This window comes from Orcinus orca, chromosome 11, assembly GCF_937001465.1.
Source record: "Orcinus orca chromosome 11, mOrcOrc1.1, whole genome shotgun sequence".
Taxonomy (NCBI): Eukaryota; Metazoa; Chordata; class Mammalia; order Artiodactyla; family Delphinidae; genus Orcinus; species Orcinus orca.
In genome coordinates, this window is record NC_064569.1 from 96,599,183 (window position 1) to 96,625,053 (window position 25,871).

Below are 25,871 nucleotides of genomic sequence, written 5' to 3' on the forward strand. Positions count from 1 at the left end.
AAAATGCTTTTCCTGAGCCACAAGAACTCCAGGGCCCCTGCCTGTGAGTGGGCAGCTGGCACATGTCACTCCTGCAACATTTCTGGAAAGAAGGATGAGGTGGGCAGGCAGGCCCTCCCCCAAAGAGCTCCCCACGCCGGCTCTGCCGGCCTCGGCCCCCCTGGAAAAGAAACCCAAACGCCAGAAGCAGCCCCCACTTGGGCTCACGAGGCTGGGTGTGCATCCCGGCTACCCCACAAGCGGCCTCCTCTCCGTCCTTCCCAGCCCCTTTCCTTGGGCTTCTCTGTGCTCCCCTCGTGGGCACTTCAGCCCCAGCCTGCCTGCTTCCCGCGCTGCCCTGGAAGATGCTTTCACACTTGCCAGGCTTGCCTGCTGTCTGCAAGACCCCACCAGCCTCCCGCTAGCTTGAAGGGAGCAGCACGCCTTCCAGTAACAGCTCTTGGGCCGACAGTTCCCCGCCCTCCCTGCTGCCTGCCCCAGATCCCGCGCTGCAGCAGCTCCGGTCTCCCCAGGAAGGGGGGCCAAGCCCTTTCCTTCCGAACGCCGGGCGCAGGGAGGGAGCCAGGCAGGCAGGCCCCTCACAAGTAAAGCTTCATGACCTTGTGCGTCGTGGGGCAGTAGCGGGCATGGAGCTGGGCCAGCAGTGCCCTGGACGTGGCCTTGAAGCGCGTGCCCTGGCTCTTCTTGTTCCACACGTGGACAGCATAGGTGGCATTGAGCAGCCGGGACAGCTCCTCGGGGCTGACGTCTTCGAAGTACTTCTTCCAGTTCTGCCAGGGGATGGGGTAGAACGCCTCGTAGGGCAGGGTGGTGACGCCGCGGCAGGTGTGGCTCTCGCCCAGGCTGCGGATGGAGCACCACTTCTTGAAGACCCGCGTGAGCAGCTGCGGGCCCTGGTGGCCCCAGATCCAGCCATTGTAGTGGGCCACGAAGTCACGCATGCACAGCGCCATGAACTCGTGGTGGCGCTCGAAGGCCAGGAAGGCGCCGTTGAGGACATAGCGGGACTGGGTGCCCAGCGCGTTGGTCAGGTTCCCCAGGTTCTTGAGGACGATGAAGTCCGTGTCCAGGTAGATGCCTCCAAACTTCCACATGAGCGCAATCCTGGAGGCATCGGAGAGCACAGGCAGCACGTAGGGCTCCCACCGCTGCTGCAGGGCCGTGTACCAGGCTGCCAGGGGCGTGTCCCGAAACAGCTCCTCCAGGTCCAGCGGGAGCATCTGGACGTTGGGGAAGCAGCCCAGAAGCGAGAGGCCCAGGTGCCGGGGCAGGGAGGCGTTCCCGCCGGGCAGCCCCTTCATCAGGACCGCCACCCGGGACTCAGGCTGGGCCCTGGCTGCTGACTCCACGGAGCACATGAACAGGAAGTTGGGGTCCGTCCGGTCAGAAGTCTCCAGGAAGAAGATGTTGCCGGGAGGTGGGGTGCCGGAGGGCGGTGTGTGCGGGACCAAGCGCGGGCAGGGTATGTCAGCAGGCAGGTTAGAGAACTGTCCTTGGTCCCCGGGCTCTCCCACAATGTGCCAGTAGACCATGACGGAGACCAAAAACATGCACTTGAAGCCGATGATGAACAGGGTGCAGACCCACTGCCTCTGGGCACCCCGGAGCAGCTGCAGCAGGCAGTCGGGGGGCCTGGACGCCATCTCCCCAGATGATATCAGGAGGCTCCAGCAGGAACCGGCTGGTCTGTAAGAGACGAGCACCGCATTCGGGCAGGCCACTGGCACCCCTGACCCAAGAAAGACACTTCCTACAAACCCAGCCACAGCCGGCGCCGGCTTCCAGAGCCCACGGGCCTGCCAGGTGGTCAGAGCCCCACCTCCGTCCTCATCTGTAAAATGGGGGCAGCGGGCCATGGACTGAGGTCTGAGCAGGGTCCCTTTCACTCTGTGACATACCTGTGAGCTCCCCGAGGGCTGGGCCAGCACCACCTACGACGTGCGGCCAACGTGGGCCCAGGGCAGGGTCTGGCCTCTCGGCCTGGCAAGGCCTGTCCCCTTTGAACTACCAGGCTGGTAGCCTATGATCTGAGGCCCAGTGCATGCACCTCTCGGTCCCATTCAGTTCCACCAGCCGGGCCTGGAGCTGGTCCAAGAGGAAGAAATGCCAGCAGCCACAGGGACTTTTAGCAGGAGGCCTGGGGCTCTGGGGGGCCTGGGTGCTGGCAGCCAAGCTCGCTCAGGCGCAGGCCGGGTGGACCCTAGGCACGTGGGCATGCTGGCCGGGTCCCGAAGCCCTTGGGCAAGACATGACGGGGTGTCCTGGGCCCCTGGCTTCCCCAGCCCCTGCCTAGAGGGAAAGGGACAGGGAGGTTGTGCTATATATAGTCTGTGACTTGACTAGTGCCACTGCCCTTGGACTCTCATTCTCTCATGATGCCCAGGCTGCTGCTGGCCAGGAGCAGGAACATTCTTGGGCGCCTTGCAAGAGGCCGGGAGGAACAAGAGAGGCTTGCGGTGGGACTGTGTGAATGCCTGGGACATGAGGGGCCCCAGGTCTGCCTGAACCAGCAGCAAGACGGTAATACTGGAGCGAGGGTTATATTCATTCATTCAGTGAATACTGACTACCCACCATGCACGTGTCAGGCAACCTTCTCAGCATTTCACACATATTAACTCATTAGACACTCGCAGCCACCCTGTGGTGAGGAAACTGAGGCACGGAAGTCTGGTAACTCATGCAGACTCCTCTGGCCAGCAAGTGGCAGGGCGGGGTTTGAACCCAGGCCGCCTGGCTCCAAAGTCTGTGTTCTCTCCACTACGCCATCCTGCCCGGCAGACAGAGCTTGCCACCGTGTGAATGCTCCTGGCACCTGGGGACTCAGTACACACTGACCTGGACAGTGCTCGCTATTAAGAGAGTCCTGGCCGCCATTTACTGTAACCCCAGGGGACAGCTGCACAGTTTCCCCTTCAGAGGCCAGAAAGCTTGGGTGCAAAGCGGTGGGGGACTGGGTGCAGCCTGGGGGCCCAGGGGGGCCGGAGTCAACCCCTCCCAGGACAGAGGCGTCTTGCGGCCCGAGGGTGGTGCCAGGAGCCCGCGACTTGCTCCCCATGGCTGTGGCAGGGAACCGTGACCACGTCATGGGCTGGAAACTGACCAGCCTGGCCGGCCCATGGTGGCGAGGTGGGGATCCAGGCAGCCTGGAAGGCCTCCTGGAGACACGCCCTGGCTCAGCAGCCAACCTCCTCTGCCAACAAGGACTCGGTCCTTCCACACGCTCTCCATGCCCGCAAATCCATCTGCAAAAGATGGCGAGAGACAGAGTGAGGCCGGGCAGGCTGGGCCTGCGGCTCCCCTGTTCATTGATTCCTCCACTCTCTGGGTCCCTCGGCCCCTTAGGGAACATGCTTGTGAGAAGAGAAGAGTTAGGTGCAGCCCTGCCCTGGAGGAGCGCTCAGCCTAAGGGGAGACCATTTGGAGAGAGACAAGGACAATAAACTAGATGATGGCTGAATGGAGCACAGGGACCAGCAGAGCGGGAGAAGGTGGCTTGACGAGAAGGGAATTAGCCAGATGGGCCTCCATGAGCGCCGTGGGGGCCTGCACACCTCTCTCCCCAGGACCCGGCTCAGTGCCTGGGACACAGCAGCCACACAGGAAACGGACTCGCTGTCTGATTCACTCACTCAGCAGCCAGAGGGCCGCTTTAAAAACACGAGTCGGGGGCTTCCCTGGTGGCGCAGTGTTTGAGAGTCCGCCTGCCAGCGCAGGGGACACGGGTTCGTGCCCCGGTCCGGGAAGATCCCACATGCCGCGGAGCGGCTGGGTCCGTGAGCCATGGCCGCTGAGCCTGCGTGTCCGGAGCCTGTGCTCTGCAACGGGAGAGGCCACAGCAGCGAGAGGCCCGCATACCACAAAAAGAAAACAAAAAAAATAAAAAACCCCACAAGTCCGGCCAGGTAGCTCCTCTGCTCAGACCCTGAGTGATGTGGGAGGCCCAGTCCACGAGGTGCTGCGTGTCCCCATACCCTGACCTCACACCCACTTCTCTCCCCATCACCGCCTGGCCTCCTTGCTCTTTCAAACCCATCCCCCCACGCTGCTGTCCCAGGGCCTCCGCACCTGCCGTTCCCTCTGCTTGGAACGCTCTTCCTGCAGGTGTTCACACGGCTCATTCCTTCACCTCCCTTTGGTCTTCACTCAAGAATCATCTTCCCACGGGCCCTCCCCAGCCCCTCCAAGACTCCAGCTCCCCCACCACTTCATAGCCTCTCCCTTTAGTTTATTTTCCCTAGTACTTATACTAACATACTGTACGTTTTTGTACTTGTTTGTTTGGGTTATTTATTTGGAACACAACCTTATGAGGACAGGTAGTTTTTTGTGTTTGGTGTGTTTTGTTTAGCCTCCAGAATAGTGCCTGGGTCTTGGTATGTAGTAAATAAATATTGAGTGAGTGTCTCAGCGTGTGGACCAAGTGAGTGAATGAAGGAGTGAGCAGATCTACGAGTGATCAGAGAATTAATGAATGAAAAAATGCATGAGTTAGCGAATCAGCGAGTCATGAAATGAGCCAGTAAGCATGTGAGTGAGGAAACTGCGGGTCACAGGGAGGGTGAGCTGCCTGGGATCCCGCAGCCAGGGTCGTGAGTGGCAGAGCCATGATGTAAACCAAGAACCTTGTGTTCCCCTGGCCCTGGTTTTCCCCTGCAGGGAGAGAGGCTATTTCGGTCCTGAGTATTTTTAATCCACTATGAACCACACCGATGAGTGCACAGCGCAGGAGTGACCTGGCTCTGCCAGTGTGTGGGCAGTAGCAGGCTGTCAGGGAGGCGGGAGCCCTGGCCGACCGTGGTTGAGGGGGACAGACGCCAGCAGCACCGTATTTGGTGCTGGAGCCCAAGACCCGGGAATAGAAACTGTGTATGGGGCTAAGTTGGCCGCAGCCCAATACCCGTGTGACCTCAGGCCCAAAGCATTCTCCTGGTCCCCTAAATGGGCCTCCCAGCTGCAGCCCAAGTCCTGGCCTTTGTCAGTTGAGCCTGGCATGTTCCTGCCACGTCCTGTCTCCCTGCCTACCACTTCTAGCCCTGCACTGGGGAGGCATTCCCAGTTAGCACAGAACTGTGGTCACATCTCTGCTCTAACTCCTTCTGTGACTCCCTGTCATCAAGATCCCCTGTGATCCATCTCAGGCTGGAAGTAAGGGCATGGCTGGTGGAGACAGAGGGCTAAAGGTCTGGCCAGAGCCCTGTTGACCTGGCCCTCGGCACCAGCTCTGTGGACCCCACTTTGGGAGCACAGGGGCCAGGCTCAGGCGCCTAGAAAAGGCTCCCGTACTGGGCGCTCATCACCCCTTCATGGCCTGCACCCACCTCTGCCCCACAGCAGGGGCGCTCCACCCCTGACCCTAGGTGGGCTCCTGTGTCCCGCCAGGGCAGGAGAAAAGGGCTGTAAGTCACGTGTAACTGGGGTTCCCAGGGGAGATGGGGAGGCGGTCTGCTGGTTTTGCTTGCCCACCATGCAGTCCCACTTCTTTTTTTTTTAAGTTTTTCTTTTTCTTTTTCTTTTTTTTTTGATGTGGACCATTTTTAAAGTCTTTACTGAATTTGTTACAATATTGCTTCTGTTTTATGTTCCGGTTTTTTGGCCGGGAGGCATGTGGGATCTTAGCTCCCCGACCAGGGATCGAACCCGCACCCCCTGCCTTGGAAGGCAAAGTCTTAACCACTGGACCGCCAGGGAAGTCCTCATTCCCACTTCTGATAACAGCACCCCAATTTCCTTTGGGGAACCACCCCTGCCCCACAGAGTCCACTCCCAGCTCTGGGGTGGCCCCGTGATTCAGGTCTGGCTACTGCCTGTGTCGTGTTCCGCCAGCCGCAGTGCCCGGCCCCACCCTCTACCTTCGGAGGTTAGAAGGTGCCACGGGTGCCGGTGGCCTGCGCACCGGTAGCGCGTGCGCAGGAGCGCGTGCGCACGAGCAGAAGCCCTCTGGCAGCAGCTGGGTCTAGGAGCCACGAGCCATCCCAAACTAGAGACAACCTGCCCGACCTCTCATGCCAGAGGGGGTGAAATTGAGGCTCAGATATGCTCAAACCCACACAGAATCACAGCCGGGGCGGGACTAGAACCCAGCTCTCACACCAGCACACGGGCGACTGGATATCGGGGTTGTGAGTTCTCCAGTGTTTCCCTCCCACGGGCCCTGGAGGCCGGGAACCAGCTCTGGATGTGGCCTCAGGGGATGCAGGCAACTGCCTGTCCTCTACTTCTGGGACAGGTCACGTAATGCCAGGGGCCTCAGTTTCCTCACCGGTGGAAGGGGCGCGCAGTGTCTGCCCTAGGTACTGCGTGCACTTCTACCTGCACTTGGACCTGGCTGGTTCTGCTGTTGGTTGGGGGGCGGGGGGCGGTTTGGAAACCAAAGCCTGTGGGCAGATATGCATAGGAAGGGCAGAGGAGGCACTGCCAGAGGGTCCTTCTCTTCCTGGAGGCCCACAGGACTGAGGAGATAGCAGCTGATGGGACCCTGTCCTCTGAAATGGAGGGCGGACCCCAACCTGAGAGGAGAGGAGAGCCTCAAAGCAAATGATCACACCTTCTGAAGATTTCTCCAATCAGTCAATCAATCAGCAATTAATCAGTGCCCTAACCCCACCCCGTCTCGACCTCTCTTCCTGCTTTCTGTCCCTGGTCTCTCTCTCGGTCCCTCCCACCTCTTCCTCTCCCTGCTGCCCCTCCAGGTCTGTCTGTCTGTCTCTCCCTCCATCTCTCTCCCTCTCAGCCAACCCTGCGATGCCTTTGTTTGGTTCCTGATCCCACGACACCACATCGGGGGCAGAGTTGCAATGGAAAGACACAGAGAGAGACAGCGGCCAGAGACCAGGTTGACAGGATGGAAAGGACCTGGAGGGGCAGCTGCCTCTCCCCTCGCCCCAAGTAAGCTGCTCCCCGAGCGAGGGACACGAAGGCCCCAGCTGGCACCTGTGCCCCATGCCAAGCCGAAGAAACCAGGATTAATTATGTACTGGGAGGTTTGGGGCTGGGGACCCAGGGGCGATGCAGTGGGTGACAGAGGAGACAGGGAGCCTGCTGCATCCTTCTGCTCGATGAGGAAGCATCTCATGGGGTCAGGAGGCCCTGGCCCGGCTTTAGCTGGGGTCAGTGTGTTTCTCAGTTCAGCCTGACCACCAGTGAGGGGTGCAGCTATTATTCCAGCTAATCGCAGCCCCTGCTCCCCTGTTTAACTTTCAGAAAATTTAGGTGACTTGTCCAAGGGACCATGGCTAGTGGCACTGGGGCTGGAGTCTGCTTCCAGGTCTACCCAACCCTGCTGAATTTGCTGTGTGACCTTAGGCAAATCACTTTCCCTTTCTGGGCCTCAGATTCCTTCTGCACAATGAGGAGGGGAGAACAAAGCTAACCAAACGTTCTAATGGTGGGGACACAGGGCATGTGCTGATCAACTTCCTTGATAAGTTAACATTTTGATAAGATACCCGAGGCTATACATTGAGGTATCCAGGGGAAGGTCACCGGGCCAGGAAATGGAGCATAGAATTCAAACCCAGGTCCCTCCTGACAGCTTCTGTTCTGCCACTAATCGGCTATGTGACCTTGGGCCTGTGCCTGCCCCATATCCTTTTCATCCACAAAGCTGAGGGGGTGGGCTCTTTGGTCTTAGAACTCAGGCCCTCCTGGGTGTGCAAAATCAATACTTAGAGCTTCCAGACCCTACCTGAAGGGTCTGCTGTCCTGTCCACCCCCGCTCCTTCAGGGCACAAATAAATGATTTCTGCTCAAGAGTTAAGAGTGACAGTTACTAGATGTCAGTGATCCTTGTAAAAGTGGCTGTTTTGGGGCTTCCCTGGTGGCACAGTGGTTGGGAATCCACCTGCCAATGCAGGGGACACGGGTTCGAGCCCTGGTCCGGGAAGATCCCACGTGCCGCAGAGCAGCTAAGCCCGTGTGCCACAACTACTGAGCCTGTGCTCTAGAGCCTGCGAGCCACAACTACTGAGCCTGCGTGCCGCAACTACTGAAGCCTGTACACCTAGAGCCTGTGCTCCGCAACGAGAGAAGCCACTGCAATGGGAAGCCCACGCACTGCAGCGAAGAGTAGGCCCCGCTCGTGGCAGCTAGAGAGGGCCCGTGTGCAGCAACGAGGACCCAACGCAGCCAAAAATAAAAATAAAATAAAATAAATAAACTTATTAAAAAAAAAAAGTGGCTGTTTTCAGAGCAGAGGTTATAAAATGTTCCCCCTCCAAAGCCTGTAAGGTATTCCAAAGTCAGAAATCAAGCAGACAATGGCTTGCTCTTTGGGGGATATACAAACAGAAAAATTAGAGAGGCGGAGACCTCTTTTTCCAATAGGAATAAGGCAGATTCTTAGTTCTGAATCTTCCCTCTTCTACTGATGTCAGAGCGACAGGGCAAAGAAAAAATAAAACACAAGCTACAGCATTAGGGAAATCAGGAGCAGGAAAAACCCCTCAACTCCAAGTTACACGTAAGTGTGGCACAAAGCACGTGAGGCCAGCAGATGCAGCAGTGAGCGGGGTGGGGGGGGAAAGAACGGGGTGCAGGGGGCTCCCAGTAGCGCAAGATTGCAGAAATAAAGGAAGAGGGAGACTTCCCTGGTGGTTCAGTGGCTAAGAATCCGCGCTCCCAATGCAGGGGGCCCGGGTTCAATCCCTGGTCAGGGAACTAGATCCCACGTGCTGCAGCTATGGATCCCGTGTGCTGCAACTAAGACCCGGCTCAGCCAAAAACGTAGATAAATAAACAAAAGGAAGATGAATAAGACAGGAGCTGGGGGCTTAAAGAACCAGGGGCGTTCAAGGTTGGAGGCAGTGGCCTCTTTTCTTTAAATAATGGCAGTTTTATTTTATTTTTTTATTTTATTATTTTTTTTGGCCATGCCATGCTGCATGTGGCATCTTAGTTCCCAGACCAGGGATCGAACCCATGCCCCCTGCAGTGTAAGTACAGAGTCTTAACCACTGGACCTCCAGGGAAGTCCCCGGCAGTAGCCTCTTGAATCGGGTTGGGTTCTGAGAGGCAACAGAAGAGTGGATGCAGACAAAGGCCATATTTTAAAGGAACAATCCATTCATGTAAAGACAGAGGAGGGAGTCTTTCAGCAGAGAAATCTAGAGAACAATCCTGGCCTCTCTCCCAATTTCCACCAAAACCTCCTGTTAGTTGCTAGTCCAGGAAAATTCAACTCATTCAAATAGAGAGGAAAAAAAATTGTTAAAGGCATAAACACAACATCCATACAAATAAGCTACGTGAGTGAAGAGGGAAAGGAACACTGATGTTCCCTTGTGTATAAAGAAGATTCACTATACAAATATTGCCACAAAACAAATAAAAATTCTAATTCAAAATTGCAGCAGGATTTCAAACAGTCAAAATAAAAACCTTGAGAAAGAGTAATTCCGGCTTGAAGAAAGACCAGAAAGCAGAAATACAAGAACTGGAGAAGAAATGGACAGAAAGAGAGATGGCAAGATATGAGGATGGGGACTTCCCTGGTGGCGCAGTGGTTGAGAATCCGCCTGCCAATGCAGGGAACACGGGTTCAAGCCCTGGTCCTGGAAGATCCCACATGCCACGGAGCAACTAAGCCCATGCACCACAATTACTGAGTCCTCGTGGCCCAACTACTGAAGCCCAAGCACCTAGAGCCCGCGCTCCACAACGAGAAGCCACCACAACGAGAAGCCCACGCACCGCAACGAAGAGTAGCCCCCGCTTGCCGCAGCTAGAGAAAGCCTGTGCACAGCAACGAAGACCCAACGCAGCCAAAAAAAAATAAGCAAATAAAAATTTAAAAAAGAGATATGAGGATGATAGGTGAGAACTGATAGACATGCTACATAAATAGTTGCATGTGTGCAGCAAATTCAAGTTTTGCTTTTTGGAATGTCCTAGAATTTCTTTTCCTTTTAATATTTTCTACCCACAGTTGGTTGAATCTGTGAATGTGGAACCCACAGATATGGAGGGCTGAGGGTACAGCCAAGCTGTTCTTTAATACAAAGGTTAGAGGGACTTCCCTGGTGGCGCAGTGGTTAAGACTCCACGCTCCCAGTGCAGGGCATCCGGGTTCCATCCCTGGTCAGGGAACTAGATCCCACATGCATGCCTCAACTAAGAGTTCGCATGCCACAACTAAGGAGCCAGCGAGCCGCAACTAAGGAACCCACCTGCTGCAACTAAGACCTGGCGCAACCAACAGCCACTATGGAGAACAGTATGGACGTTCCTTAAAAAACTAAAAATAGAACTACCATATGACTCAGCAATCCCACTACTGGGCATATACCCTGAGAAAACCATAATTCAAAAAGAGTCACGTACCACAATGTTCACTGCAGCACTATTTGCAATAGCCAGGACATGGAAGCAACCTAAGTGTCCATTGACAGATGAATGGATAAAGATGTGGCACGTATATACAATGGAATATTACTCAGCCATTAAAAGAAACAAAATTGAGTTATTTGTAGTGAGGTGGATGGACCTAGAGTCTGTCATACAGAGTGAAGTCAGTCAGAAAGAGAAAAACAAATACCGTATGCTAACATATATATATATGGAATCTAAAAAAAAAAATGGTACTGATGAACCTAGGGGCAGGACAGGAATAAAGACGCAGACATAGAGAATGGACTTGAGGACACGGGGAGGGAGAAGGGTAAGCTGGGACGAAGTAAGAGAGTAACAGTGAAATATATGCACTACCAAAGGTAAAAAAAATAGCTAGTGGGAAGCAGCGCATAGCACAGGGAGATCAGCTCGGTGCTTTGTGACCACCTAGAGGGGTGGGATAAAAAGAGCGGAAGGGAGACGCAAGAGGGAGGGAATATGGGGATAGATGTGTACGTATAGCTGATTCACTTTGTTATACAGCAGAAACTAACAGAACATTGTAAAGCAATCATACTCCAATAAAGATGTTAAACAAATAGTAAAATAAAATAAAGGTTACACACCAATAGTTTCAAAATATAAGGACTTAGGCAATAATGTATTATGAGGAAAACTGAGGAATAAGCACAGCCAACCAAATGGTGATTGGAATAACTTTAGTAACCCCTCCAAAAAAGAGGTGGTAGGAATAAGGATGACATAATGGAATGACAATGTTATCTAGTCAGGCAATGTAAAAATGATACAACTAAAAAAGTTGGTAGAGCAGGCAGAAAGAAGGTAGAGAGTAGAACAAGCTCAGTGGTTGCCTTATCTTTAACTGCCAGGTGTAAAAGCTAAACTAGTAAAAGTTTAAGCATATTTAAAGTACAAAGGTGATAGTGAGAAGGATAACACTACCCAATTATATTGCATCGAATAAGATACATCATTATGTCATATAACACTAAGAAATTAAAATGCTGCCAATTAAGCAATGTTACTTTGCTTTCTTATTATGTAGAATTTTTCTTTTGCAAGAATGTTTTAGTCAGATTTTTTAGCGTTTGTTTTTTTCATTTTTGGCTGCACCGCACAGCACGTGGGATCCTAGTTCCCCGGCCAGGGATCAAACCCTCACTCCCTGCATCCTTGCATTGGAAGGGCAGAGTCTTAACCACTGGACCACCAGGGAAGTCCCTTAGTCATATTTTTAAATCACCTATCACACCTGTGCACACATAAGAAGGAAAATAAGTGAAATAAATTTAGTAGGGTGTTCCTGAAACGTAAGACTTGAATCTTCTGAATGACTTCAACTCGGTGTCACTGATGTCTGTGTTTTCCCACATGGTACCATCAAGTCCAGTTTACACAATGGACTTGAGCATCTGAGGATTTGGGTAGCTGTGAGGGTCCTAGAACCAATTCCCTGCGTGGATACCAAGGGACAACCATATATTAATTTCTGGCCACACTTACCATCAAGTGTGGGTGATACAGCACCTCTTAAAAGAGTGCTTCACTCTTGTCTCCAGAATTTTCTTCTGAGCTGTGGACACCTCTTCAGGTTGTCATGTCACTGCATGTGCAGGAAGTGGTAACTGTCATGAACACCACCTGACTGAGAGCTTCCAAAGGCACTGGGATGGAAACAATATATGCCTTACTCACTCAATACAGTATCAGCTGAAACACGGTAGTGACAAGAGAAAGGAGAGGATGAAGAAACAAGTTAAATTTAATGTCGTTCATAGAAGACAAATAATAGATACTATCTAAAGAAAGAAGGAACAAGAGGTTTTTTTGGTTTTTTTTTTTAATCTTTTGGCTGCATTGGGTCTTAGTTGCGGCATGTGGGATCTTTTGTTCCGGCAGGCAGGCTCTTTGCAATGCGCAGTCTTCTCTCTAGCTGTAGCACATGGGCTCCAGAGCATATGAGCTCCGTAGTTGCGGCACGTGGGCTCTCTAGTTGTGGTGTGCAGGCTCCGTAGTTGCGGTGCATGGGCTTAGTTGCCCCGCGGCATGTGGGATCCCTGACCATGGATTGAACCCACGTCCCCTGCATTGGAAGGCGGATTCTCAACCACTGGACCACCAGGGAAGTCCCTAAGAGTATTATATAAAGGATAAATATAAATGCAGCCACTAGAACAAAAATACAAGCTTTCCTAAATATCAGACTATTTATTTTTAAATCAAAGAAAACAGATCACACAGTCAAAGAATAAAGAATATAGCCCTCCCACATGCACAAAGACACATACACACATACTGCTCACAGCACGGGAAAAAGATAACAGACATCAGTCATATCAATAAATATAAATAGATTTAACTCACTTATCTTTACACAGAAAAAGATTTTTAGTTTAGATCTCAAGCAAAACCAAACTCTATCCTGTACTTGAGAGACAAACATCAAAAAACGTGATTTAGAAGGTTACAAGTAAAAGAATGAGCAAACGTTTAAAGACACATAGAAACAAAAACAAAGCTGGGGCATAATCTTAGTATCTGACAGTGGGAGCTAAAGCCACACATCACTGAATGAGACAAAGAAGGGTGATTTATAATGCTAAGTGGTATCATTTACAATATGCACCAAAAACACTGCAGCAATTTTCAGGAAGAAGAAACTACAGGGATATCAGAAGAACTAGATTGAAACACACTAATAACAGACTTTAATTCACCTCTCTCAGCCCAAGAAACACAAATAAGAATTCAGAAGACCTACAAAATAATCAGAAGGTACTACTCTGTATCAAACTCTCGATTCACTTTCTTTTCAAGAGCTGATGGAATATTTATGAAAATTGAAAACCTTAGCAACACCCATAAACATAAAAAATGCAGACATTTTATCATCACAAGGCAGAATGACTAGAAATTAATTTAAAAGTCAGGAAATTAAAAAAAAAACCTCTCTTGGACAATTCTTCAGTCAAAAGGGAAAATACAAACTGAATTTATAGGATTTCTAGAAAACAACCATAATCAAAATATCATGAATCTGAATCTATACGATACAGCTGCAGAAATACTCAAAAGAATATTTACAGCCTCCGATACATGTGACAAGTAAAACAGGACAGTTTAAAAGAAAGAAAGAAAGCACCAGGCTAAAAATGTTAGAAAAAGAACCACAAAATAAACAGAAAGAATAAGGAAAGAAAGATTACAGTAGAAAAAGTTAGGAAGCAGATAAGCAGTAGAACTAAGAAATAGGGCCAAAAACTGGCTCTTTGGAAAAAATTCAATGAAATATATAAATCACCATTAACCGAATTAAGGAAAACAGAAAGTGAAAGGGATGAGAGAGCACCCAATGCAAACTGAGACATGCCAAATGGAAGAGTAACCAAAGAAGCAGAGGAAAACTTTTTTTTAAATCATAAGATAGTACTTTGCAAATAAAATTTAAAACCGGAAAAAAATAATTTCTAGACAAATATAATAAATCAAGCCTGTGCCTGGAACAGATGGTCTAGACAGGCCAACTTTCACATAAGAAACAGAATTACACAAGATCATTAAGAAACAAAAGCAACCGGGCAGGACATTTTTAGAGAGGAATTTTACAAACTTAAATAACAGAAAATTCCAATGCTTTCAAAAGTGTTAAATAGCAAAATATATGAAGGAACACTTAAAAAAAAATTTGAAGTATAACATAGACACCAAAACCTCACAAAGATTGCACAAGATACCCTACTGACCGATATTGCTTATGAATATTATTGTAAAAATCCTAAGACAAGCAAATAGAATTCAGCAGCACATCAAAAGAATGAAACATCAAAACCAAGTGCGGGGTCTTCCCTGATGGTGCAGTGGTTAAGAATCTGCCTGCCAGTGCAGGGCACATGGGTTCGAGCCCTGGTCTGGGAAGATCCCACATTCCGCGGAGCAACTAAGCCTGTCCGCCACAATTACTGAGTCTGCGCTCTAGAGCCCGCGAGCCACTGCTACTGAGCCCGCGTGCTGCAACTACCAAAGCCCATGTGCCTAGAGCCCGTGCTCTGAAACAAGAGAAGCCACCGCCATGAGAAGCCCACACATCACAACGAAGAGTAGCCCCCGCTCGCCGCAACTAGAGAAAGCCAGCGCACAGCAACGAAGACCCAACACAGCCAAAAATAAATACAATAAATAAATTTATAAAAACAAAACCAAGTGGGGTTTATTCTTGGAATGCAAGGGTGGTTCCATATTAGGATATCACTAATATAATTCATCCTATTCCATAGATCTAAGGAAAAAAATTATACTGTCATCCCCAGAAATGCTAAAAAAATTTGATAAAATTTCCAACACTCTTTCTGGATAAATTAGGAATCAATGGATACTTCCTTAACAAAATTATATATATCACCATCAAAGCCAAGAGCCAGCTTCATAGGGGGGGTATGAGTACCCAGCTTCACACATGAGGGAACTCCTGTTGAAGACAGGAGAAAAACAAAGGGGCCCAGCACCATCACGGGCACTGGAGGTTTTCATCAAAGCAATTTGACAAGAGAAAGAAATTAGAGCTATAAAAACTGAATAGGAAAAAAAACAAAAAGCAAACCTGAAAAGAAAAAGTTGAAACAATTATTATTTTCATATGATACTGCTGTATACCTGGAAAAGTCAAGAGAAACTATTGAAAAACTACTACTAACAAAAGGATACTGTAAGGTGGTAGGAGACACACACACACACACACACACACACACACACACACACACAAGCAGACAGAAGCAGAAGATATAATGAAAGACTCCCACCTACAGCCACCACAATACTCAGGGTTAAACTTAACAAAAGATGTTCAAAATTTACGTGAGCAAAATTTTAAAGCCGCTGACAACACAAAGTAAAGTTGAACAAGTGGAAAGTTGCACTATGTTTTTGGATAGAAGATTCAGCTTCATAAAAATGTCGATTTTCTCTAAGCCAATTTATAAATTGCACGCGATTCTGGAATTCAACAAGTTGACTCTAAAATTCATCTAGAAAAATAAACAAGCAAGAACCTACAGGAAAACTCTGAGGAGGGACACATGAGGAAGGACTGGCCTTTTATGAGAGATATTAAAACACAAAGTACCAATAATTAAAACAACCTAGTCTCAGCATACGAACAGACAGGGCAAATGAAACAAAAGAAATCACAGAAATACTGGATTGGCCAAAAAGTTCGTTCAGGTTTTCCATAAGATGTTACAGAAAACCCGAATGAAATTTTGGCCATTCCAATAATATGGTACTTGCATATCCAGTAAAGGCAGTGTTTCCAATCAGTAAAGCAAAAATGGATCTTTTAATACAGGTGTTGGGCAAGCAGAGAAGCCACTGGGGAAAAAGAACCAGATGAATTCATACCTCAGAATGTGCCCTAGGGTAAACCCCAAATATAAAATAATAAATGTTTCGAACAAAACATGGGTGAATTCCTTTATAACCTTAGAGTTGGAAAGGTTTTCTTAATTATGTGTGAAATCCAAAAGCCATAAAAAAAAAAAAGGATAAACTTGACTCCTTGGAAAAAAAAAAAACAAAACTTCCCCAAACCTTTCGCCAAATACCAAGAAAGTCAAAAATACAAGTGACAACTTGGGAATGACTTTTGTGTCCCTCAGATCCCAGGAGTCTAATTTTTCTGTTATAAAGAGATCCCACAAATCAAGGAGAAAAAAACCCAACAATTCAAAAGAAAATGGGCCAAGGACAGTTCACACACACACACACACACACACACACACACAAAATGATGCTTAAACAGGTAAGCAAGACAGGGGAGCTTTTTGTAAGTAAGAGAAATGCAAGTCAGAACACTCAGCAAATAAGATGTGCATGAATCCACACCTTTGACAACACATTTTTCTGGCAAGGCTGTGAGGAAACAGGCCGCCCCCCGTCCCCTGCACAGTGCTGGCAGGCAAGCCAAATGGTCCTGTTTCAGGGGCGGAGGGCAAGTGAACAACATCTATCAAAACTACACATACATGTGGGACTTCCCTGGTGGCGCAGTGGTTAAGAATCCGCCTACCAATGCAAGGGACACAGGCTCAATCCCTGGTCCAGGAAGATCCCACATGCCGCGGAGCAACTAAGCCCGTGCGCCACAACTACTGAGCCTGCGCTCTAGAGCCCACATGCTGCAACTACTGAAGCCCACGCGCCTAGAGCCCGTGCTCCACGACAAGAGAAGCCACCGCAACAAGAAGCCCGCAGCCCGCGCACCGCAACGAAGAGTAGCCCCCACTCGCCATAACTAGAGAAAGCCCGCGTGCAGCAACGAAGACCCAACACATAGAAAAATAAATAAAATTTAAAAAACAAAGTTAAACATACACGTACCCTTTCGCCACGCCATCCCAGTCTGTGAATTTATCCTACGGATAAGTGATATTTGTGTTGGTCACAGGTTTGTTTGCAACTGCAAACGCTTAGAAACAACCCAAGGTCTTTCTTGAAGGGACTGATTAAATACTCAGTGACACTGACACCATGAAAAACAATGTCTGCTCCCAGCGGGCAGGGACCAAGGCCACTTCTACTCATTAGTCTGGTCCCACGTGGCCAGCACAGACCCTAGCACGTAATAGGTGCTTAATACATATTTTTTGAAAGAATGAGTAAATGATCCCTAAACTGCCCAGAAAGCCAGGATCGAATGAGGTAACCAACCTAGGGGAGTGGCATCTGCAAACTGGAAACCGTGAGCGGGTGCAGATTACAACTGTTGGAAAGTGTAATTGGTACGTTCTGCCTCTCCATCTGAGGGTACAAAATAAGGTCAGAGGCTGTGTCCCTTAATATTGAAGTACCTGAGTACTCACCTGTCCCAGGAGAGAAAAGGTGACCTTCCCAGCTCAACATGGCTAGTAAACGGGGGAGGGGGAGTAGGGTTTGCTTCAGGTATGGCTGCCTCCAAGTCTCGGACCTCCTCTCTTCCCCGAGGCCATCCCTCCCTCCCTGGGCTGAAGGTCAGGCCGCCTGGGGCCAGCTTCTCACCAGCAGGATGGAGTCACTTTCTGCGCAGTTCAGGGAGGTATAAGACACCATGAATCTGGACACCCACACATTTGCTCTCAGGGAAACTGGACTGGGAAGACTGGGGGCTGGGGTGCCACTTTCTGCAGAATGGTTAGGGATGACCTCTCTGAAAAGCTGACATTTGTGCAGAGACCAGAGGAGGTGAGGCACACGCTGTATGGATGTCTGGGGAAAGCGTGTCCAGGGAGGAAAATCAGTGAGTGCAAAGGCCCCGAGGCATGTGCGCCTGAGGTGCTGCCAGAGTAGCAAGGTGGGAGGATGAGGGCACCAGGAGAGGAGGCCAGAAGGACAAGGGGACACTGGGCCATGGGGGGGGGGCCCTGAGGGAGGACTCGACAGCTGGTTGGGAGGGGCTGCCGTTGGGAGATTTTGAGGAGGAAAGGGTTATAGTGTGACTCATGACTTTTTTTTTTTTTTTTTTTGCGGCACCCTGCGGCTTGTGGGATCCTAGTTCCCTGACCAGGGATTGAACCCAGGCCCTCGGCAGTGAGAGCGCGGAGTCCTAACCACTGGACCACCAGGGAATTCCCTAGTGTGACTTATGTATTAAAGAAATCTTTAAGATCTGGGTGCTTTTTAAGACTAAACCCCAGGGGACGTGCGGCAACAAGAAAGCAGTTATGGGACTCTTGTGATAATCCAGGGGAGAGGGAGCGTAGACAGGAAAGGAGGGGGAGAGCTTCTCTGAACAGATTCCCCCAGGCCTCTCCCTGCCCCGTCAGTGCCGTGGCCACAGCCCAGCTCAGCTCTCCCCGTCGTCTCTCTGTCTCTGTCGGGGGACCCACTACCCCAGCCTCCTCCCTGGCGTCCTGCCTCAGCCCCAAGAAGGTCTACAGACCCCACAATACCGAGACCTTGCGGGCACTTCCCCTCAGCGCTGCCCCTCTCCAGGCCCACGACCTCCAGACCAGCCAAGCTGGCATCTGCCATTTTGCTCAAACCATCAGGCTCTGGGAATTCCAGGCTTCTGCAACGTGCTCTTCCCTCTTCCCAAAATGTCCCTCCCCACTCCCCTGCCCAGGAACTTCCGGAGCAGAAGAGGTAGGAAGTTTGCCACTTGCCAAGAACACGCCGCTTGTCAGGCACCCTACCAAGCACCGCTCGTCCTGTGTCTTCATGTCCACCACGGTGGCCCCTTTTACAAACGACAAAACTAAGGTACAGAGGAAAGGGGCTACCTGGCTAGTAAAAGTGGGAGGCAGGATTTGCACCCACCCAGGAGTGTCTGCTCCCCAGTCTCAGGCCTTCCTTCCCCGGTCTCTCCTGACCTAGGTTGAGTAGAGCCACCACCTCCAGGAAGCTACCTGGATTTTGGCACAGCTCTCACTGTGGCCCGTGGGCTGGGTCCCCGGTGCTGCACACACCAGCACACAGTAGGAGCTCGTGGCTACCTTCCAAAGGAGCATGTGTGTAAGCAGCCCTCACTCCAAACCCTGTGCTTCGCCCACAGCCTAGACCAGCGGCAGACCTTCAGAGCCCGCGGGTGGGTAAGTCCTCTGGGGAGGGGCCAGGGTGAATTTGGCCTTGGAGTGAACTGGGATCAGAGGAAAGTGGGCAATGAGCCAGATGTGGCTCACCCTGCCTGAGACTGTAAATGACATTAAATTAGGGAGGGCCTGGCACATAGCAGACGCACCACAAATGCGTGATGACTGGTTGAGTGGTGAGGGATACAGGAGAGCCATCTGATACCCTTAATGCCTTTGAAAACCATGGTAAAACCTTGAAAGGAAAACCAACTCCTCTCTATTGCTCAAACTGGGAATTCCAAGTTTCTGAAACATGCTCCTCCCTCTTCCCAAAATGTCCCTCCACCTTCCCCTACCCGGCAACCTCCTAACCATCATAGGTAAGATGAGAGCCATTTGCCGAGAATCCGCCACAATTGCTGTCCCGGTTCTCTTCATACCTTTGGGTACTGCCTCTGTATTTCCACAGCACGCATGCACAGACACTTCGCCAATGGTGGGATCACAGGGGGTGGGGCTTCCAGTCTTTCTAGAGTGTGTGTGTGTGTGTGTGTGTGTGTGTGTGTGCGCGCGCGCACACGCGCACACGCGCACATGGTGGAGGTGCAGCGGATGTCCAGTCGCCACCCTGCAGTGACACCTCCTTCTTTGCTCTTTATCTTGAAGACTTGAGGTGTGGGCACATGACATGTCAGCATTTTGGTAATACCCTTTCTAGTCCTTTTCTGACGCCTCCACTCACACGGAGCAGTGTTTACACAGAGCTGCGGACAGGAGACGCACAAAAAGTGATCCTATTACACCCACTGTTTTACACCTGGTTTTATTTTTCACTTAAAAATATGTGGGGCCCCTGTCTTCTAAAACTAGGTGGTGGTGGTAGTTACGTAACCAGACCCACTTCTTCTTTTTTTTTTTTTTGCAGTACGCAGGCCTCTCACCGCTGCTGCCTCTCCCTACGCGAAGCTCAGGCTCTGGACGCACAGGCCCAGCGGCCATGGCTCCCGGGCCCAGCTGCCCCGCACGCGGGACCCTCCCGGACCGGGGCACGAACCCGTGCCCCCCGCATTGGCAGGCAAACTGTTTGGAAATATATGCTATGCCTTCCCATTATGTCAGTAAACACAGCTCCACGCCCTAACTTTCCAGGGCTACGTTGTATCTCATCATCTGTATCCCATCTTGACTACTTTGACTACTGGAAATGTGGCTTCTTTCCTTTTGCTTTTATAGACAACTCTGTGGTGAGTTTCTTAGCACTTACATATTTGAACACATCCTTAATTACCTCTATAGGACTGGCTCCTAGAAATGAGCTGCTTGGGTCAAAGGAAATGTAATTTAATGTTTTAGATACAGATCATTCACTTGTCTCCGGAAGGGTTTTAAAAAGTCCAAGTTCTCTCCGGTGTCAGGGCGTGCCCACCTTCCTATCCTCTCACTGCAGGAAGGGATGGGCGTGGCTGAGTTAACATTTTTTAAAAGCTCCCGGTCAGGCATGGAGCTATGTAGTTTAATAATAACAAGAGTGTATATTTCCTGAGGGCTTACCATGCACAGCCAAAGGTCAAAGCGGTTTTCCTTCAGTAACTCGTTTAATCCTCCCAATTAGCTGCCAGGCAGGTCCTCTTATAATCAATTACAGCTTGAGTTGGAAACAAGCGCAGCTGGGATTCAAACACCCTCTGCCAGGTGAAAGGAGCCAAGTTCACCTGGGGCTGCACCACGCCAGGGGCTCAGATCTCACTGTGGTAAAGAAGAGGCGCTTGAGTCTGAGTCCCAGTTCCCTCATCTGTAAAATGGGGCTGACAGCACAGGATGGCTGAGAGGGTTTAAAAAAGACCAGGTAACAAAGCGTCTGGCACCTAGAGGGGGCTCAGTTCATGGAAGCCTGCCCTCAACTCAGGCGATTGCCTTGGAGGCCTGTGGGAAGAAGCAATTGAAGACTTCAGACAACTGGGAGGGGAGGGGTGCCTCTCTGGGCTCCGTATCAGTATCTGGGACAATGGCTTCTGTGCTTTCAAGTCGAGCCTGCTCACAGAACGTAAAGATCTCTTTTCCCATTTTCTCACGTTCACCCAGCAACTCAGACTTTGCACAGGTGTGACATCCAGAAGGCTGTGTGCTCCTGCTGGGTGAGAGTGTGGGCGCAGGGGTGACTGTGCAGGCACCCACAAGGAAGGGAAGGGGAAGGGGCCCTCCTAGCTCTGTGGCCAGCCCTGTGGAGCTGGAAGCCCCTGGACTCACTGGGGTCTTTCCAGAGAGAAGACAAACAGAGGTAGACAGGGGAGGAAGGGACGCTCACTCACCAAGCACCAGACAGAGTAAGATGGGTACCGCTTCCCGATATCTACTAGAGATGGAGGCTCGGAGAGGAAAGCGATTCTCAAGGGCATGTGGTTAGTGCAGGGAGAGCCTTCTTTGAATCCAGCCCTGCCATTCATCAGCTGACTGACCCTAAGCAAGGCACTTCCCCTCCCTCTGGAGTTTGTCAGTGGAGGTGATAACACCTGCTACCTCCCAGGGAAGCAGGGAGGACTCAAGGGAATGGGGGGGGGGGGCAAACAGCAACAGGGAGCTGGGAACCTCGGGTGCAGAACCCTCTCTCCACTGATGCTTTTTCTACCTCCTTCTCTAGGAAGATCTGAGCCGATTCATAAGATGTCCTCCCAGCCCCCTCCCTCCCACCTGCTGTCCTCATCAGCTCAGAAGATCCCTCTGGACCAGTTCCAGACCCCTCCCACCTCCTGCATCCTCTGGGACCTCATTCTACCGACCTGCCCCTCCTTCTCCAGGGGCTGCAGCCACTCCCTCTTCTGGCTCTTTCCCATCAGCTTATAAGTACAGTCAAGTCTACCTTATTGAAAAGCACACACACAGATAAAGTAAAATAAAAAGTGCTGCTCAAATATACACACCATCAGCAGCAAAAACAGAAGCCGAATGACAACCTGGGAGAAGATCTTTGCCGCAAAGAGACCAGACAAGGGGCAAACATCTCATTGATGAACTCAAACAAATGAGTAAGAAACACACAAAGATCCTAGATGTTCATACTCTTTCACCCAGTAATTTCATTTCCAGGAAATAACAAGAAACGCACACTCATAGCCTAAGGAAGTGGGCAATGGTACAGTCCCTTTGGAGAGCCTGCTGGTTCTAGGTATAACCATCCGAGAGGTTCATATCCAGTGACTACCAAGTAATTCCCTTTCCAGAAAAAAATCTGGCAATGTATAAATTTATGTATGAACTCAATGTAACATCTAAAAGAGCCAAATATTTTTAAAAAACCAACAAAACCTAAATGTCAAATGAGGTCCATTAACTAAATAAGATGTAACAATACCTAAGCACTGAAAAATATAAAAAAATAATTTGAGAAAGGTGAGGCATTTGAGATGTTTGTATAAACAAGACACTCAAATATGTACCAATGTGTTTTTTAAGAAGTCTGGCAAAAAGGGCAACTTTTAACGATAGTTATATCCAAGTGATGTGAATGTGGAATTTTTTCCCTACTTCTTTCAGTTAATTCATTCAAGGAAAATGTAGTGAATGCCTACTATGTGTCAGGCCGGGCACCGGGCTTCAGGCAAGCTTCCTCCCTCCAGGAGCTTCCAATCTGGAGAGAAGGGGTAAGGCTCAACGGGAGGTGAGGGCACACCTAAGAGGCGCCTGGCTGGAAGGAAGTGCATTCCAGAGAGCACTGCCTGAGCACAGCCTGGGTAGCCAGGTCAAAGGTGGAACCATCCCCTCTACCCACCTGGAGGTGCAGCAGCTGCGGGGTGGGCGAGCTGTGGTGGGGAAGAGCCGTTTTCACACGTCAAGCTTCCCTTTTCTCATCCACCCCTTCTTGTTAAGAATGTCCCTGGCAGCCACCTTGTCTCGCTCTGCCCTGGTACCAACTCAGACCCGAGGGGACCTGCATCCCCTGCTGCCCCGGGTCCTTGAAGATCTGGACCGCCATGGCCGCGTGGGTTTGGGAGCTGCTGGCTGGGGCTGATTAGGTAATGTGGTGAGTCACAACTTTCTGATGTTCCAAGTAAGTCACCTTGAAAGATTTTGCCAACCCTGCACACACTGGGGACCTGGGACCCTTGCACACAGCAGGAGCAAGTCCACTAGCCTAGGCAGCTATAGGGCTTCGATGGGTACAGGGAAGCAAAACACATTTTACAGAATTTCCACTTCGGTGTTTGTCCTCTGGTATCTATCGCGTGACCCTAGCAGACAAGGAGGGACAGGCACCAGAGGCACTAGAAACATGTTTGGGAGGAAAATGAACAACTGAGAGGGTTCCATCTCGACCCTCCTTTTCTTTTTTCCTGTTTTTATTTGGGCCTGATCTGGGGACTCCCCTAGGGGATCTGGCTGTGGGCACTGAGGGGGTAGTCCCCGCTAGCCTGGGCCTTGCTTTGTCACCCTGAGCAGGACGACGACTCCTTCATTGGGAGGAGGTGACAAAGGGGAAGTCCTTGGACAGCTGGAGTGGAGGCAGGGGCGGGGGGAGCGCCAGGGCCGGAGCACACCAGGTGTTCCCGGGTGTTTGTTGAAGGAGGGCACAGATCGATTTCGGAGACCCCAAGGGGCCTCCACAGAGCGGTCAATCACTCAGCATTTGGGGGAGACCAAAAGGGTGTCCTTCTGAGAGAAGGGTGGCTTTTAACCCTCTCAGAGCTAGAGGCTTAGCCGAGTCTGACGAGGAGGTGGGAACTTCTGCCCGCAGGTGTCAGATGCGGAAACTGAGGCCAGGGGACTCCCCTAGCACGAAGGGGAGTGGACTCTGCGACTGGACCTCCGAGCCAGAGCCTCGCCCAAGCACACCACTGCTCCCACTGGGACTCAATGTTTCCCATCTGGAGGAGAGGGAGGGAGACAAGCACGGCCGAAAGAGGGAGTGGTCTGAGGTTCCGGATCCCTGAGAGCGGGCGCTCAGGCCCGACTTTCCCCGCTTCCCGGATCCTACCCAGGCCGTCCCTCCATCTGGAGAGCCCTTCCCCCTTGTCGGCGGTCCAAAGCCTCAACATCCCTAAAGGCCCGGGGGGACGCCTCGCATCCCCCGCAGTCTCCCTTCAGACGGCCGCTCCCCACCCCTCTCCCCAGCGGCGCCCCCTCCCGGGCCAGGGGCGAGCGCAGCGGGCGGTGAGGCCTCCCGGGGCGATTCCGTGCCCCCAGACAGAGCGGCGTGACTCGACCAAGGATGCAGCGCGGGCCGGCGGAGCCCGCACTCGGACCCGGGCTTCTCGCCCCCGCGGGCCCTCTCTCCCGCCGAGGGACCCCGGGCCGGGCGGCGCTGCCCGGAGGGCTCCCGGGCGGGGTGCGCCCTCCCTCCGCGGGCCGGGCTCCTGGCCCAGCCGCCGCGCTCAACTTGGGACGCAGCTGGGATGGAGGCGGCGGCCGGGGGACCAGGGCGCCCAGTCGGTGCGCACACAAGGGTCCCTCCGGGACAGGTGGCCCGGGCGGGCGGCGGCCGAGCCCTCCCCACCCCTCCGCAGCCCCTGTCCCTTCCCCTTCCTTCTCGGAGCGCTCCTCCCCACCTGTGCCCGGGGAGCCCCCAGGTCAGTGTCCCGGAGCCCGCCCAGCTGCACCCTCCGCAGAGCCCCTCATACCTCAGGCTCCCGTGGCTCCGGGAGGCGGCCAACTGGTCCCAGCGGGCCGTCGGCGAGGCGGTGGGAGGGAGGAGCCCAGAGCCCGGCGGGCGGGAGCACCGCCCCTCAGGCCCGGGGCGTGGTCAGCCCCGCCCCGCCCCTGAGGGGGTCCCTTGCATCTTCACCGCTCCCGGCGCCCAGGGCTGGACCATCACCAAGCCGCGGGCCAGCAGGTATGGTGCGCTCGCCGTGCCTCCCTGCTGCCTGTTCTCTGGGTTTATAATCCCATTTCCCCTATTTAACAGGTGAGAAAAACGAGGCTCAGAGCGGTTAAGTAACTCAACTTCAAACAGCTGAGAAGGGGCAGTATCGGTATTTGAACTCGGGCCCGCCTGACGCTACTGTACCTCCTCACAGCGTGCCCCGTGCTAAACGTTTTGCCTGCATCCCGCAGTGTTTTACCTTCGCCGCTCTGTCCTTTCCCCCCTCACTCTCCTCCTGGTCCACTGCACACTTGCTGTGTTGTCTTCACTTCCTCCTCGCCCGTCCTCTCACTCAGCTGATGACCAGCGCCCAGGCCACGGAGAAAATGCAAGCGCTCCATCCCAGCGCCGGGAACAGTCTGCCTCAGTATGTGCCGCTGAATGAACGACTCAGAAGAAAATTCCCACCAGCTTCCACCACCCATCCGTCCACCTCCTGAGATGGCGCCCAACCTCCCCTTCCCTCTGGGGACCAGGCTGAACTGGCCCAGCTGGCCCGGAAGCCCCCTCCACTTGTCCACAAGATCCCACCCTTCAAGCCAACACTGATCCAGTGATTCTGTCCTCTCTCCCCTCTCCTCAATCATTCCTGTCAGTTCACACGCTGTTACTTCTCCTATCCTAAAACTAAAACCAGAGAGGAAAAACAACAAGAACAAAACACTCTTACGAACCCCCTCTGCCCCCTCCAGCTACGGCTGCCTCATTTTCCCCTTCCCTTTACAGCAAAAGTCCTCCAAGGGTTGTTTCTCCAGGCTGTCTGCAGTCTCTCTCCCCCATTCTCCTTTAAAACCCATGTAATCAGGCTCTTGCCCCTCTCCCCACTAATCCCCAGATCTGTCATTTGGGGGCCCCAGTGATGTTCACGTTGCTGGGTGCAGTGCTGAGTCTCTGTCCTTGTCTTGCTGGTCCCTCCAGCAGTATTTCTCACTGCTGCCCACTTCCTCCCCGCTGATGCACCTTCCTCTCTTGGCTTCCCAGACACCACATTGCCTGGTTCTCCTCTTCCTCCTTGGTGACCCCCCATTCTCTTTTGTAGCAGCCCCCCCAACTTCTAAATGTCACCCCAACCTGTGGCTTTGGAGGCTTCTAGCTGCGGATGACACCAAATGTGGCCTGCAGCCTGG

The 25,871-nt window shown here is 51.8% G+C and overlaps 1 protein-coding gene across 1 annotated transcript; it reads right to left on the reverse strand.

The window, feature by feature from the left end:
* Nucleotides 1-432: 432 nt before the first annotated feature.
* On the reverse strand, nt 433-24,246 carry A4GALT (alpha 1,4-galactosyltransferase (P blood group)). The gene is made up of 4 exons (XM_049694549.1): nt 20,442-24,246; nt 19,331-19,654; nt 16,723-16,757; nt 433-1,686 (listed from the first exon to the last, which is right to left on the reverse strand). The coding sequence occupies exons 1-4, from the start codon at nt 20,442-20,444 to the stop codon at nt 579-581; spliced, it is 1,470 nt and encodes a 489-aa protein (XP_049550506.1). The 5' UTR covers nt 20,445-24,246; the 3' UTR covers nt 433-578.
* Nucleotides 24,247-25,871: the final 1,625 nt, after the last annotated feature.

Bases quoted from the DNA above. Each gene is read 5' to 3' on its own strand.
- A4GALT (XM_049694549.1), bottom strand. The intron at 16,758-19,330 runs GTATGAAGAGAA...ACTTATCCGTAG, and splicing joins TACAGAGGCAGTACCCAAAG to GATAAATTCACAGACTGGGA. The intron at 1,687-16,722 runs GTACGTGTATGT...CGTCTCTTACAG, and splicing joins TGGGATGGCGTGGCGAAAGG to ACCAGCCGGTTCCTGCTGGA.